Below are 13,879 nucleotides of genomic sequence, written 5' to 3' on the forward strand. Positions count from 1 at the left end.
GACGGGCCTGGTGAATTGGGGACCCCTACTGGGGCATAGTATACATTACACAACAATAGTCTCCTTGGATGTAATGTGGAAAAATAACCGCATGGAAGGTCAAGTTTTTAAAAATTGTTTTTAATTAATTCCACGCGTCAATAACAGGTGTTAGAATACGATCATTTCAAATTGTACAGTTTTTTCCCCCTTCATCAAGACACACGCGTCCCTAAGATCCAAGCATTTGGTACAGGATATAAACAATCTACACTGTGAGCACAATCGCTCCTCAGAGACCTAGTGGCTCGACTCCAACACTGGTACCAACGACATCCTCTTTAATTACCGTTTGTCTTTCGGAACAACTGGAGGCGATTCCAAGCTTAATAAAATATTATTTAGATTTCGTCTTAATATGAACATATAAAAAGACAAACTGAAAAGAACATTAACATCATGGATTGTAAGCCTTTGCCCATGCTACGTTATGCATTTTGTATAATAAGAACAGATTTTATGAAAACAAAAGACCTGATTCTTCTGCCCTACCACACCACTCTCCGTCAGTGACAATCTGCAGATGACCCCGGCTCAGAAGCAATCCACTCCACATCTTACCTTCAACCATGAGAAAACAAAAGGTTTACAGGACCATTTCAATCCAATGGTATTCTATACCTAATTTAAAATAAAAAGCAGAACCAGCTGGGTATGGCGAGATTTAAGTTTTAACCCTTGTGTTGTCCACCTGTTTACATCGGATAAGCCTTTGAGGGACAGGTGTAGTGCAGCCAAAGGGGTCAGCGAGCGTGTGCGTGTGTGTGGGGCTTAACAAATAATATCACTATCATCAGTGCTGCAGTGATTTCTAATCCGAGTCAAACCAAGAAACAAGAGAAATGGAAGACTGGCTTGACTTCACTTGCCGTTAATGGCACGGACCACGTTGATGCAAGTGTAACAGAGGCCCAATGCGGGAAGAGGGGTAAAAAATAAAGACTTCTGAGCAGGGGAGTGGTGCGCCACGCACTTGTCTCGTCTGTCCGAGTGTCTGGAGTCAAAGTGCAGTGGTAGCGCTGCGTGGAGAACTTGCGGTGTTTTCTGAACAAACACCAGCGACCTGTGAAGCATTACGCAGCCATGAGCGGGCTAGGAGAACGAGAAGAACTATTCTCACGAGGGTTCACTGTCGAGGGGGGAGGACGACGGTTAGCCTGGCTCCTGCTCGAATCCGTTTCCCCCGATTCACACTCACATCGTCGCATCAGCAGTGTACGGATTTCTTCGGCTCTGATGGATGCTGCTGTTGCTGGTGGTTATTTCTGCCGTTGATGAGTATGTACAATTACTCGAACCGCAATGGATCTCAAAAGTTAAATGGTGAAGAAATTAAATAAATACAATACTTTTGAACGAAATCAGAAAATTTGAAAGGGTGCCAGCACTTGTAAATACTTCTCCGCAGCCACCGTCGCCTTTGGAGCTCGCCATTATATAAAACTAAAATGAACTCAAATAGAGAAAGCACAGGTAAAGCAAATTTTCCAGAGTCCAGCGCAATCTACTGGCCAGCTCCACCAGCCTCAAAACGGTAGCCTCCACTCCACCTCACAAACTTCAACCTCCATTCAAAGACTCAACGAAAAAGGCACCAAAAACTCTAACTCGGTCCATTTAAATGTCCATCCACACGCAACGAAACATACCTGCTTTGGCTCCACCGTCGCTCAAGTTTTGTGGACAGTAGCTTAGCCAAGTCGCTTGACCAAGTAGCTTAGCCAAGTAGCCAACTACGAAAATCCCAACCGACGTTCTGCTGTTTCGACCCTACTCGCAAACCCTTGAAACTCAAACCTGCCGTGGCCGTCTGGCCATGAGCCTGACCAACTTAACCTTTACAGCAGTGGTCGCCGCTGTGGGAAAAAGCTGAATGGGACATCAAGAGAATTAAATAAACAAAATAAAAGATCTCCAGTGTTAAATTGGCTTCACCCGTCGTCTCCTCTGTACTCTTGCTTCTAAGCTAGTCTATGGTCAGTCTGCTAAGTTCTTAATGACTGAGGTAGGTGCTCTGAATCTACGGACAATGGAACTATGGAAAGCGTCACACGGAAGGGGGGGGGGGGAGGTTTTTTCTTGTGCCCATGTTATTAAAAAGGGACAGGTTCCGGAAAAAAAAACCTCTCAAGAATTGAATCCGCTGCCAACACTACACACACACCCGAACACCGCGCTTGGGAGAGAGGGTTAGCCTGGCCTCAAACCGCCCGCCCCCCCCCCCCCCCCCCCCTCAGTCTCGCGAACCCTGGACGCTCAGGGCCTCCGGAGCCGCCGTCGAGTGGTTAAGCCCCGCCCCCAGGCTCCCTGGTGTACTCTCTTCCACTTGCCCGTTTGTCATAAATGTGAAAAAGCAGAGACGCAGACGTTGAAAACACACACGGCTAAAAGAGCCCGTAAGTCCAAGTCGAATACAAAGTAGTGGAGGAGGAGGAGGAGGAGGAGCAGGAGGACGGGTGGTGGTAGGGGAGGCGGGCAGGGAGGACCAATCGGGTTTGGAGAGAGAGAGGAGGGAGAGGCTGTGGCTGGGGTTACTCTACCCGGTGAGTCTTAAGGGGAGACGGTGGTCACGGCGAAGGACGAGGGCGGAGGAGGAGGAGGTTACCGCCAGGATGAGGCCAGGAGAGCCGTTGAATCCAGCGCAGTGGGTGGCTCTCCGCTCTAGACTGGAGGTCGACCGGACCGTCGGCGAGTTTGTGTTTTGTCGGGGAATACGCAAGAGGCTCTGACGTTTGGGCATGAGGGAATGGATCTAGGAGACTACTGTATACCCCACCCCACCCCACCAACGTGTCCCCACCCCCCCCCTCCCACCCCCCTTACTCTGCACATCAGTCTATGGAGGGGGAGGAGGGCCGTCGCGCTCCGCCCGTCAGTAGGCCGTGACCAGGTCCTTGTCGTAGTTGTATCGGCCGCGTTTGGGGGCGGGGCTGTCGGTGCTGTCCTCAGTGTCCTCGCTGTCCCCCGCAGCCACGCCCCCTTCCTCCTCTTCAGAGGAGGAGTCCAGAGTCAGGTCCACCACGGCCCCGCCCCCGGGCGCCGCCGCCGCCGTCCCCACCGACCCGTTGGTGGACTTCCCCGTCAGGCTGGTGCTGCTGTGGGCCGGGGAGTGGCCGTTGGCCTCCGGCGCGCCTAGGCCCAACAACGCAACAACAGAACAACGGCGTCAGTCTGGGGCGGCGAGTGCTGTGGGAGGAGCCCGGGTTTATATGCAAGGGCTCTGGTGGGAGGCACTGGCTGGGACCCGGTTTGACCAGGTCTGATAAACTAACCTTTTCTGGGTGGTTCAACCCACTAGCCCCACTAGGGGTGGGAATCTTATCCCACCGATAAGATGCCATAAAGTTAAAAAGTGACAGGCAGCAGTGCCAGCAGAGGTAAAGTCTTGAGCGCGTCCATAGGTTGAAGTATAATGCTAAACAAACTTAAATGGACCAGAAGTTTGAATGAAAAGAAGCTTGATTTGGTCCTTTGTCAACTCTTGTTTACACAGTTCTGCCGGGTTTCAAAGTATAGCCCTCATTATATCTGACTGAATTATGCTGCACCATATTGATGCTGTAATGACCTGATCCTGAGGAGACAGACAAAGTGCGATCCTCTAACGAGAGAGCAGACTAACGAGAGACCAGACTAACGAGAGACCAGACTAACGAGAGACCAGACTAACGAGAGACCAGGCTAAAGAGAGACCAGACTAACGAGAGACCAGACTAACGAGAGACCAGACTAACGAGAGACCAGACTAACGAGAGACCAGACTAACGAGAGACCAGACTAACGAGAGACCAGACTAACGAGAGACCAGACTAAAGAGAGACCAGACTCACAGATATCCACCACGGGGTAGTCCGGTGTGTCGCTGCGTTCTCGCTCTCGGTCCCTCTCCTTCTCGTCTCTGATTGGTCTCCAGGAGCCGTCGGTGAGGTACTCTATTTCCTCAATGTCTTCATGTGTCTCCTTCAGGATCTCGGACAGCAACCTGAAACAGAAGGGATGACACGACCTTCAACAAGGACTGCACCGGCCACTCCGTTTGATTGATTTTTGATCTTCGTCTGATTTTCCCCCTATTTTACATGACACTGCTTTGGTTATTGGGACTGAAGCTGAAGCTTTCCAAAACAAGTCAGAACTGAAATGAGAGCCTATGATCAGCAACTACTATTACACAAAAGAATAGTGATCAAATCAGACAAAACGTATACAGCATGGGATATACCTACAGAGCATCAGGATCAAGAAGATGCTTAACACACCAAGTTAGACTGCTCGATGAAATACAGTTGTACAACCCCCTGAGCCAACCATTTCCAAATAATTGCTTGTCAAGGGCGACCTTAAAACCTTAAAATTATCTAAAAGCTGTAAAGCAGTGCATGTCCTAACTGGTTTGCGTTGCAACACGTTACACCAGTTTGTACATCGAGTGGCTCTAAATCACCCGGACCTATTTAGCAAAAACTCATTCAGGAATCACCTTAACAGAACGTGCGTGAGAAGAAAAAAAAGAAAGCGAAAAGAGTAAAAGTTGCTGCTCAGGTCTGAGCCTCGAAGCTGGGCCTCAAGTCTGGGCCTAAGGTCTGGGCCTCAGGTCTGGGCCTCAGGTCTGGGCCTCAGGTCTGAGCCTAAGGTCTGGGCCTCAGGTCTGAGCCTAAGGTCTGGGCCTCAGGTCTGAGCCTAAGGTCTGGGCCTCAGGTCCGAGCCTAAGGTCCGGGCCTCAGGATTTAGCCTAAGGTCTGAGCCTCAGGTCTGGGCCTGTCCGGCCTCCTTACCCGTCGATGGTGAGCAGCTCGAAGGGGGCGGGCTTGTCACAGACGGGGCAGGTCCATGTTGGCTTCTTCTCGTTCATCTGCAGGAAGAAGACGGCGTCGAAGCACTGGAGGTGGGCGCAGGTCAGCACCCGGCACGGAACGCCTAGCCTCATCTTCACCAGCTGGGGGAGGGACGGACGGACGCAGAGAGAGAGAACGGTTGGTACCGCAAGGGGATAAAGGGTGTGGACCCCACTAGGGATGAAGCAGCCACCCGTTTCAAGATGAACCAAGTTAAAATTAACGCAAGTTAAAAACGTGTTTGTTAACTTCATTTGGAAAATAAAAGAGATAATACTGTCCAGCAACAATCAATGACACAGGTCAATGCAATCGAGTCAAAAAAAACATCTGTAAAGTAGAAACAGCACTCAAGAGAATCTGTAGCCTTCTAAGAGGAGTAGTCTAGTATATATTCCATTATATTATAAGATTGCTGAGGGAAACACGTAATGCTGCTAATTTGTGGTCAGGACATTTTAACAATGCTGCAATAGATCTGATAACCGTGAACATTTTTGTTACTATAATCGGGATAAGATATTTAATACCGTTTCCTGATATTTCCAGCCAAAATGTTTTGGTTGAAACGCCAATGCCTGCAGGACCTGTAGGCCTCGTTGGGCAAGATCAAGAGAACTCCTACCTGCTCCTTTAATGGCGTGCATCTTGGCTTTTGACGCGTGAGCTTAAGGACTAAACATTGAATACCAGTTGAACTGAGTTGGCTGAAGTGTGTGTAGACCCGTTCAAGGTCATGAGGTGCAGAGGAGTGGTGCAGAGGAATGAGGTCACTCCGTTCTCATTTTCTCACTCGTGTTTTTATGTTCTGTGCTCTTTAATCCGTTTACAAAATGTACATTTGTCTACACATGCTTTTATATCCAATGTGTTTTACATAGCTACAGTTTTGCACTTCCTTTCATGCTTTCATCTATCAATTTTATTTGTGTCTTTTCTTAAGCACACCGAGTGGCCGTTTTGTGGATGAAATGGGCTGTACAAAATAAACTGCACTTGACTTGGGTCAAATATTTGACCCTTTAAGAGAAACAAACAGAGAAAGTACTTACTGGACAGATGAGAGAAACCCGTAGTCCCGTGGTCGCAATCTCGCTCTCTGGGTCGTACCGTAGTTTGTCTTGGACTAGACGGGGTCAACCGATGAAATATTGTAAAATGGGTCAAACCTCAACTATTCATGGTTCAACAACTATAAACATTTCACTTCCTCGATATTTTTTGCGAGTGGTAAGTAAAGTGGGCCAGAGCAGTTTCGACATATTGAATTCACGTTTTGAACCAGTGGGAAAATGGAACTGATTGGAAACTAGCAGAACACTATGCCTTGAGAACTAGTTTTAGGAAAAACATTTTTCAAAAGTCTTCATTCATGCCTATCGTCCCCAAAGTCCAGGGACTTCCTGACACACCAAGCAAGCATCCATGAGTTCCCTGCATGTACACTACGTTCTGCCACTGGTGGGAACAGAACTAGACAACGTTTTAAGTACCCATAAAAACAATGACGCTGGGAAATATTCTTAATGACCAATAAACTGAGAAGACCGGAGGTGAGGTAGACTTACTGCGCTCCCGACATCGCTCGGCGCTCTCCACAGAACAGAGCTTCAGCTGGCTGAAGAGGTCTGCTGAGGTGAACACCCTGACCAGGTACACCGCCACCGAGTAACGCTGGGGGGGGGGGGGGAGAACCATGAGACCTGGGTGGAACTTATCCCCTTGTGGTGGCAATAGTGTGGAGCCCAAATAAATTAAAATACATTTATATATTTAACATTAGGGCTGGGTATGGCCAGGTACCTCACAATTCAATTCGATTCTTTAGGTCTTGATTTGATATTGATCCAATTGCTTCGATATCGATTCAATAATACATGCAGATGACAAAAATACCTAAATATTATTTAGAATGAACCATTTTAAAATGAATCAACCATTTAATTGTGCTTTAACTAGCAAAAAGGGAATGCACCATTGTATAGTATTGTTCCTGAGCTAAACTTGCTGCTAGCCCTTCTACTGTACTCTAATTGTTGTATGTTAATGTTACATTTTATATGGTTTATTGTCATAGTGTTATAGAGTTTTATGTTATTTTTGTTATATGTATGACGTCTACTGCGTAGATGAATGATGCTTGCCAAGTCGTAAGAATTTTGCTGTGCTGAAGCAATTTGGTACATGCAACAATAAACACACTTTGACTTTGCATAAAGTAATAATAATATGGACAAATGTAAAAGGGCATGTACAATGTACATTTAGGCATACTCGCTTCTAGATTACAATGCCTGAGTATGCTTATTCTATTTTAATGGTAATAATCGATTTAAAAAAAATCTTTATCGAAATTGAATCGAGAACAAATAAATTGCAGTGCATTGATGAATCGATTCTTTTACCCAGCCCTATTTAACATCTATGTGTATTTGCGAACTGCAGGAAGAAGATTTGGTTACATTTCATCCAAGTTATTCCAAGGATAGAAAAACAATAAAAAATTTACAATAAGGGCGCGAGACATAGCTCAGTTCTAGAAGACTCCATGTCAGCGTTTCAGACGAGGTGAGGGGTAAATCATCAACATGGCCTGGCCCAAGATACGATGACCGTGTTATCCTTTGTAGGATGGAGACATCGAGGACGGTTCGGATCAAACCCAAAGCTGTGTAACCCTGGTAACTGTGACAACACTGATTCATATGTTGACTGTTCAAATTGTGTTTCCATAAACAATGGAAATATGATGACTAAAGACTCAAGACTAATTTGTGATAGCCCTTCTGCTCTACCCCTCATAGCCTGATGTTAACCCTTGTAGGTAAAATGATAAAGTGGCTGCTTTGTTAGAAAATTTGTTGCGTGTTTATTTTGTAGAACATTTACTTAATGTGCTTTGTAAACCAGAGTAGATGAATATCACAGCTTGTATATCCAAGTCCAGCTTCTTTTACATGCTGATAGGCCCAAGTACTGTATTGCAGTGTGGCTTAGAGAAGCCAGCTGAGAGAAGCTTCCTTAACTCAACCAATGAAAATTTAGGACAAGATCATTCCAACAAATCCAAAACACAAACAACACTGTTCAAGTGAAAAGAAAACACGTGATTAGTCTTTCAACACTGTACATCTTACAGAGAGAAGAATCTGCCCCGAGGCCACATAGCTCGGATAAAAGTTGTCGTTCAACATGGAGTACATACATAGTGCTGTTAGAGAGGCTCACCTTGCCAAAGTTGCCCCAAGTGACGGTGACTCTGTTGCTGACTGTGGAGAGGTGTAGCCAGGGGGTGATGTTAACAGGTCGGCAGGGCCGTCGTGGCTCCACCCCAGGCTTGTTTGACGGGTAATAGCCCTGGACACACAGGAGAACGCGCCAGCCTGTCAACAGCCATCCTACAACACTCGCTCAGCAGAACTTAAGTTACGATTCTTCAGATTATGGTTCTACATAATAATAAAAAATTACCTAAAATTTAAATCGAGGCAAATCCCTTAAAAGTTAAAAGATTCTGCTACTTTTTAAATGTCTTTTATCAAGACATCAGACACTCAAAGTGAGGCTAGATATCAGAGGGAAGATTACTCACTGGTACGTGACAGTAGGACTGGTTGACTTTGACTGCGATATTAGGTGGATATTGATCCTCCTGGACACCAATAGAGTCTGTGTAGCAGATTCTGAAGAATATAAATAAATGAGGAAAAATAGGCAGGAGGAGGAAAGAGTTAGTGAGACATAGAAATGTTTGGTTGCCAAGACAGCTACAATTACACTTTGCCCAACAGACATGCTTTCTCTTTGTAACTGAACATCAAAATATTGCTATGCAAAAAAAAAAAAACACAAAACAGGAAGACTGCTTGTAAACACCCCACCATGGATGCTTCCTGTTGTCCCTATTCCTGTCTATTCAACTGGAAAGCTCAGGATGTTGAAATGGAAACCTCTTGTTATTATTGACGTAGTAAGCCATTAGTCAGTTCAAACTGAAACTGTCCCAGCATGCACTGGGTTGCCAGACTCCATGTTGGAATCGGAGGATACTAACGGAGTAACCGAGAACTTACTTAACCGACGAGAGAGGATCTGTTTAATAGTTTGCGTGGCATTTATTATTATTTATGTTTTTAATAAGGCTTACCTAAGCACGACTTGGATTGATTTTATTCCTGCACGGAGCTCACTGTGGAAGAGATCAAAAGGTTAATATGTTACCATCAGTGACAAAAATGTAGTGAATAGCAGAGAATTTAGGGAAACTGTTAAGACCGTATTTATCATACCTGGCATTCCTGATCTGGTCTGCTTGGCTCTGTGTTAATTCAAATATGCACTGACTATCCTGCAACTTCTCGTTGTTCTGGGCAACTGAAGAGAAGGAAGATGTCAAAACAAAGCCATTCTCATTAGTACAATAAAAATATGAGCAGAACATTTTGTGTTTCGTGGCTTCATCAATAATCTATACGATATTCATCACAGAGCCAGCCCTGGAGGTGTTAGCCGCCATTCACTGAACCCATGGCCACACCATACATTTTACATTTAACAAACAAACAGACGGTGCTAATACACCAGGATGTCTATTAACTTGTCCGTAACTCTGTCTGAAAGGACATTGCTCCTAATGGAGGTGAAGGGTACAGCTTATGCAAAGGGCTGGTGAAACTAAGGCCGGAGAAGACATTGAAACCAGCTGGATGACTGAAGTCGCCCACTATCCCCCAGTGTAAACCACCAGGAGGATGAATCCATAAGACAGCAGGCCACCGTCTGGTTTCAAAAGGACCCCTTACTCAGTTCTGTGGGTGGCAGCAGTGTTTCCAAGTTTTGGTAGAAGGGCAGGGGCACCGGCTTGACCTCGGCCACAGGTGCGGCGATAGGTTTGGAGATGCCATTGAGGTAGTCTGCGCCCTGAGAGGTGGCTGTAGGAGAGGAGCTGAGTGAGGAGGAGTAGGCGACCGGGAGGCCCTCTGGACGCCGCGCTGCCAGCCAGCCGGATGTCTTGGGGAAGCGCGACTCGTACAGCTGCCTGACGTTCTTCAGCAGCTCCGGACTGTACTCGGTCTGCACCAGCCTGAGCGCCCGACCAACCAGGTCCTGCTTCAGCCCGCTCTTGCTGCGGCCCATCGAGGCCAGCAGCGTCTGCAGGTCCGAGACCCGGAAACTTTTGACCATGTTCTGGAAGGGGAGACCAGAGCGCCGGAGGAACAAATTAGTCACTAGGTTGTTTATCAAAAGAGGGGAGGGGTGATCTGTGGGATCTTAGAGCAACATGTAGCTTATTGCAAGCAATGAATTGAGAATGAGGATCACAACAGTGATTTTCTTATATTAAACATCCATTCACATTTCCACCTTCATTGTCATGTGCAGAACATCATTCAGTGCACTGTTTTATGTACAAAAATAGAAAAACATAGCATACTAACACTAACTCTATAAAACACACATACATGCCAAATGATTAACCATATTGATTTTTTGCGTTTCATTCATTCACTATCAGCATAACCAAACATAAAATCGCAAACTGAAACGCAAGACAAGCATGTTCTGCTTGTCCATCCAAGTTTAACAGTACAGCAATTGTTGGGATTTTGCCTCGACACAAATGCAATCAGACATAAATGAAAGCTTGTTCTGGGACATACAGGGTCTTAATCAAAACATACAATGGTCAGTCACAAAACACGACCCGTGTATGATACTGGGGACATAAGCATATTTGAAGTGCGTGCTGAACAATAATAGTAAGCGGTGGGAGGTGGTGACACTTTGCACAACAACATGAGCGGTCCTACAATAGAAAGAACCACTTTACTGAGATCATCCATGAGACATGTCCAGCATAGCCTCTGCTACACGCTAGCAAGTTATATTAAAGGCTGGTGTGAGATTCGGATGGATGGTAATAATTGACTTGACAGGTGCACACACTTAATTAAACTAATCGAGTAGTTTATCGATATCCATTCAGCTATATCCGAAGTGTCTGGTGCCATACAGCGAGCTGATAGCATGCTAGGCACAAGCTACCGAATGTTTTTATGGTCTCATCATTCATTTCGACTGTCTCTCCCCTATAGCCAGCTCGATGCTAGCCCAGCCAGTGTACAGGGCTAGCTAACCAGGCTAGCTGCTGAGGCTACTTCGTATTTTCAGACACCAAATATTCAACAATTGTCATAGTAATAACTCCTGGCCCCATTTATCCTGAACCCATATGCCTTAATGCCTTTACGGGGTCTGCTTGGACAGCCCCGGAGCCCCTCTCCCACCCACCCAGGCGAGCCCAGCTCTACTTGCCATCGCTTCCACCAGTTCGGCCGCCATCTTCGTGCAGCAGTACCGCGAGAGTCCTGGAGGATGGATGTTCTCTCACCAATGAGGCGCTGCGGTGTCTCTGGTCGACGCTCGGCTTCGGCCAATCACAGGCCATCCCTTCCACATGCCCGGAGCAGAGCAGGGAAAGTAGGCGTTCCGATCCCGATTTAAAGTTACAGTACAACTTTTAAAAAATCACTAAGAGTCAGGTCTTTTTTCCATAACAGGCCTCTGTGTCCGCACATATACAGGTGATAACTAATATGGAGAACTTATTAGAGACTTGGTTTGATATCCTCGAGTTATTTTGATCGTGTGGTTTACATTTCTTTTAAATTCAACACCCTTCTTAATTATGGTGTGCCAACTGGCCTGGTTCACGTGGGCTCTCGGCTCCCGTCTGCACGATATAATCCACTCCGTGTTTTGCGTTCAACCACTCATTCTCGACTGAATTCTTTGTCTCCCTTAATTATTGAATCAAACTCGTATACTAATTCATTAGTATCTATGGGAATCGTATCACATCACTGCATCGAGCAACGATGATGGATTTCGAAGATATGTCAGGGGCTCTTACCGCCCCCCTGGATAAAGAGGGAAATGGAGGGAAACTTATATCTCCGATCCATACTATTGAAATCTAGTCCAGATTTTCGGAGAGACTCTTCGTGTCTTCTGCTAGACAGACAAAAACACACAACACATATTAAACCCAACGTCATAATTGAACCATGACGATTTCACTTGCTCCTTTGTATGTAGAAGTCCTTAATGAATTGCATAGTGCAAGTGCATTGCACTTTGTTCCACTGAGTGGACTTTCTTTATGATCTTGATCTATGATCTTCATGATCTTCTTTTTTTATTTATCTTTCCCTTTCTTTCTTTTACATAAACTTTACTATTTAAGACTACTATCTGGTCCGAGACGGACACTATTTGTCTCTAGAGTTATATTCTATCGTAGGCCTACATATAAATATATTTCAAGAAGTGAAATGCATTTTCGCTCTACCTTTGGATTGGGTCAAAACTAAAGACAAAGAGACTCTTTCAATTATCGTTCAAATATTTGAACGCAATCGCTTGTTTGTCATACAGCAGGACTGGGCACTGGGACTATTTAACGGACGTGATTTAACCAGGAGGGGGCGACAGAGTCCTCTAGCTGTGGTCAAAGCCAAGTGAATCCCTGTCAACACAAACAGCGTGGCGGATCTGTGGAATATAAACGGTTGGCCAATTTCTGGATAAGTAGGCTACAATGTCAATATTTTGTTGAAACGTGACTCCACCAGACGGTAGAAATGTGAAAAGAAAGAACCCAAATCAGCGGATCAGTCTGGAACCTTCTGACAGTTATCATTTGATATGAAGACATGGCTTGCAGACAGTATAGGCCTATACGAATACATTACAGACATCAAGAATGATTGAGAATACGGTCGATTAAACACATTTCTAAATATGATTTATAATACAGTAGCAAATTAGAATAAATGATATGGAACGATAATAAATTAATGCTAAATCTAAACTTGTACGCAAACTGCACAAACCACATCTTATTTTTATTCAGTGGTAATTGCATGCAATACGGTACTGGTATAGGGAAGACTATATATCAACCCTTTCTTTGTTGTAAACAAGAATTACAGCCATCCGGGGTTTGACAGGACCACATCAAATCTGATTAATTACTGCTCTATTTTAATGAAGTCATTCCCTCCGTGGCATCCATGTGGTCAAAACCACTCTAACACAATAACGGTGTACTGTCTGAACAGCCTCTGCAACTGCAAGCAGCTGTTCCTACAGGAGCCTTTGTTTTATGCTTAATCTGGAGTGTTTAATCTCCCATAATTACAAAGATTTGCTTAGATTGATATCAATAATCCTCCTTTAACGAGACTCCCTGCATTAGCCTCTCTGTGGTACTCATGTGAGGGATGAACTCAAACTCCAAACAGCCACCTTCTTAACCATTACACACCTTCACTCTGTCGGGCAACGATAAGAGTTATTGCATCGTTATCCATTGAGTTAATTAGAGAAAGACATACGTTGCTATCATTGGATGGCTTACGAAAAAGACAGCATTTAGTACCCTGTATCTCCACGTCAGCTCCTCGCGGTAAACGACAATCGAGTATCTCATGATTGTCTGTAAACTTGATCTTGTCAATGAGGAGACACACAGGCCGTGAGAAGAAGCACACAGAGCCCTCTGTTCCAAGACGGATATTGCATGTTTCCTTTAATGATCTGAAATCCACACACATACGTCTTGGAAGTGTCTTGACGAAGACATCTCTTTTTTATTACTTGGTAGAATTTGACTATTATAATTGCTTTGCACCCGGTTCAAGAAACATCCGTACTGTACCCGCAGCGATATATTGTTGCACCTTCTTCTGACAAATGTACTTATTGTAAGTCGCTTTGGACAAAAGCGTCTGCTAAATGCCCTAAATGGAAATGGAAGAGGGGAAAATGGAGGACAGACTCAGCGGGAGTAAAGCAGACCTGGACTGAGTCTAGCTTCTCTACAACAAAGGAGCCCAACGTTCCAGAGAAGAACAGCTTGAGAACCCACAACAAAACAGTAAACAAGCTTTCCGTCTTGACCATCGCAACGGGCCGTCTGAGAAGGTGGGAGTCAGCCCTGA

At 45.3% G+C, this 13,879-nt stretch overlaps 1 protein-coding gene across 1 annotated transcript; it reads right to left on the reverse strand.

Moving 5' to 3' along the window:
• Positions 1 to 99: 99 nt before the first annotated feature.
• On the reverse strand, positions 100 to 11,304 carry pias4a (protein inhibitor of activated STAT, 4a). Its single transcript, XM_030373290.1, has 11 exons — positions 11,190 to 11,304; positions 9,677 to 10,061; positions 9,164 to 9,248; positions 9,022 to 9,063; positions 8,467 to 8,557; positions 8,103 to 8,231; positions 6,443 to 6,548; positions 5,927 to 6,000; positions 4,815 to 4,975; positions 3,870 to 4,021; positions 100 to 3,171 (listed from the first exon to the last, which is right to left on the reverse strand). The coding sequence occupies exons 1-11, from the start codon at positions 11,214 to 11,216 to the stop codon at positions 2,912 to 2,914; spliced, it is 1,512 nt and encodes a 503-aa protein (XP_030229150.1). The 5' UTR covers positions 11,217 to 11,304; the 3' UTR covers positions 100 to 2,911.
• Between the last annotated feature and the right edge of the window lie 2,575 nt (positions 11,305 to 13,879).

This window comes from Gadus morhua, chromosome 12 (genome assembly GCF_902167405.1).
Source record: "Gadus morhua chromosome 12, gadMor3.0, whole genome shotgun sequence".
NCBI classification, from domain to species: domain Eukaryota; kingdom Metazoa; phylum Chordata; class Actinopteri; order Gadiformes; family Gadidae; genus Gadus; species Gadus morhua.

Coding starts and splice junctions, on each gene's coding strand:
- pias4a (XM_030373290.1), bottom strand. CDS start 11,216: ATGGCGGCCGAACTGGTGGAAGCGATG. Junction 6,001..6,442: donor CGAGCGATGTCGGGAGCGCA/GTAAGTCTACCT, acceptor GACCCCGTCTAG/TCCAAGACAAACTACGGTAC. Junction 3,172..3,869: donor CTACCCCGTGGTGGATATCT/GTGAGTCTGGTC, acceptor TGTTGGGCCTAG/GCGCGCCGGAGGCCAACGGC.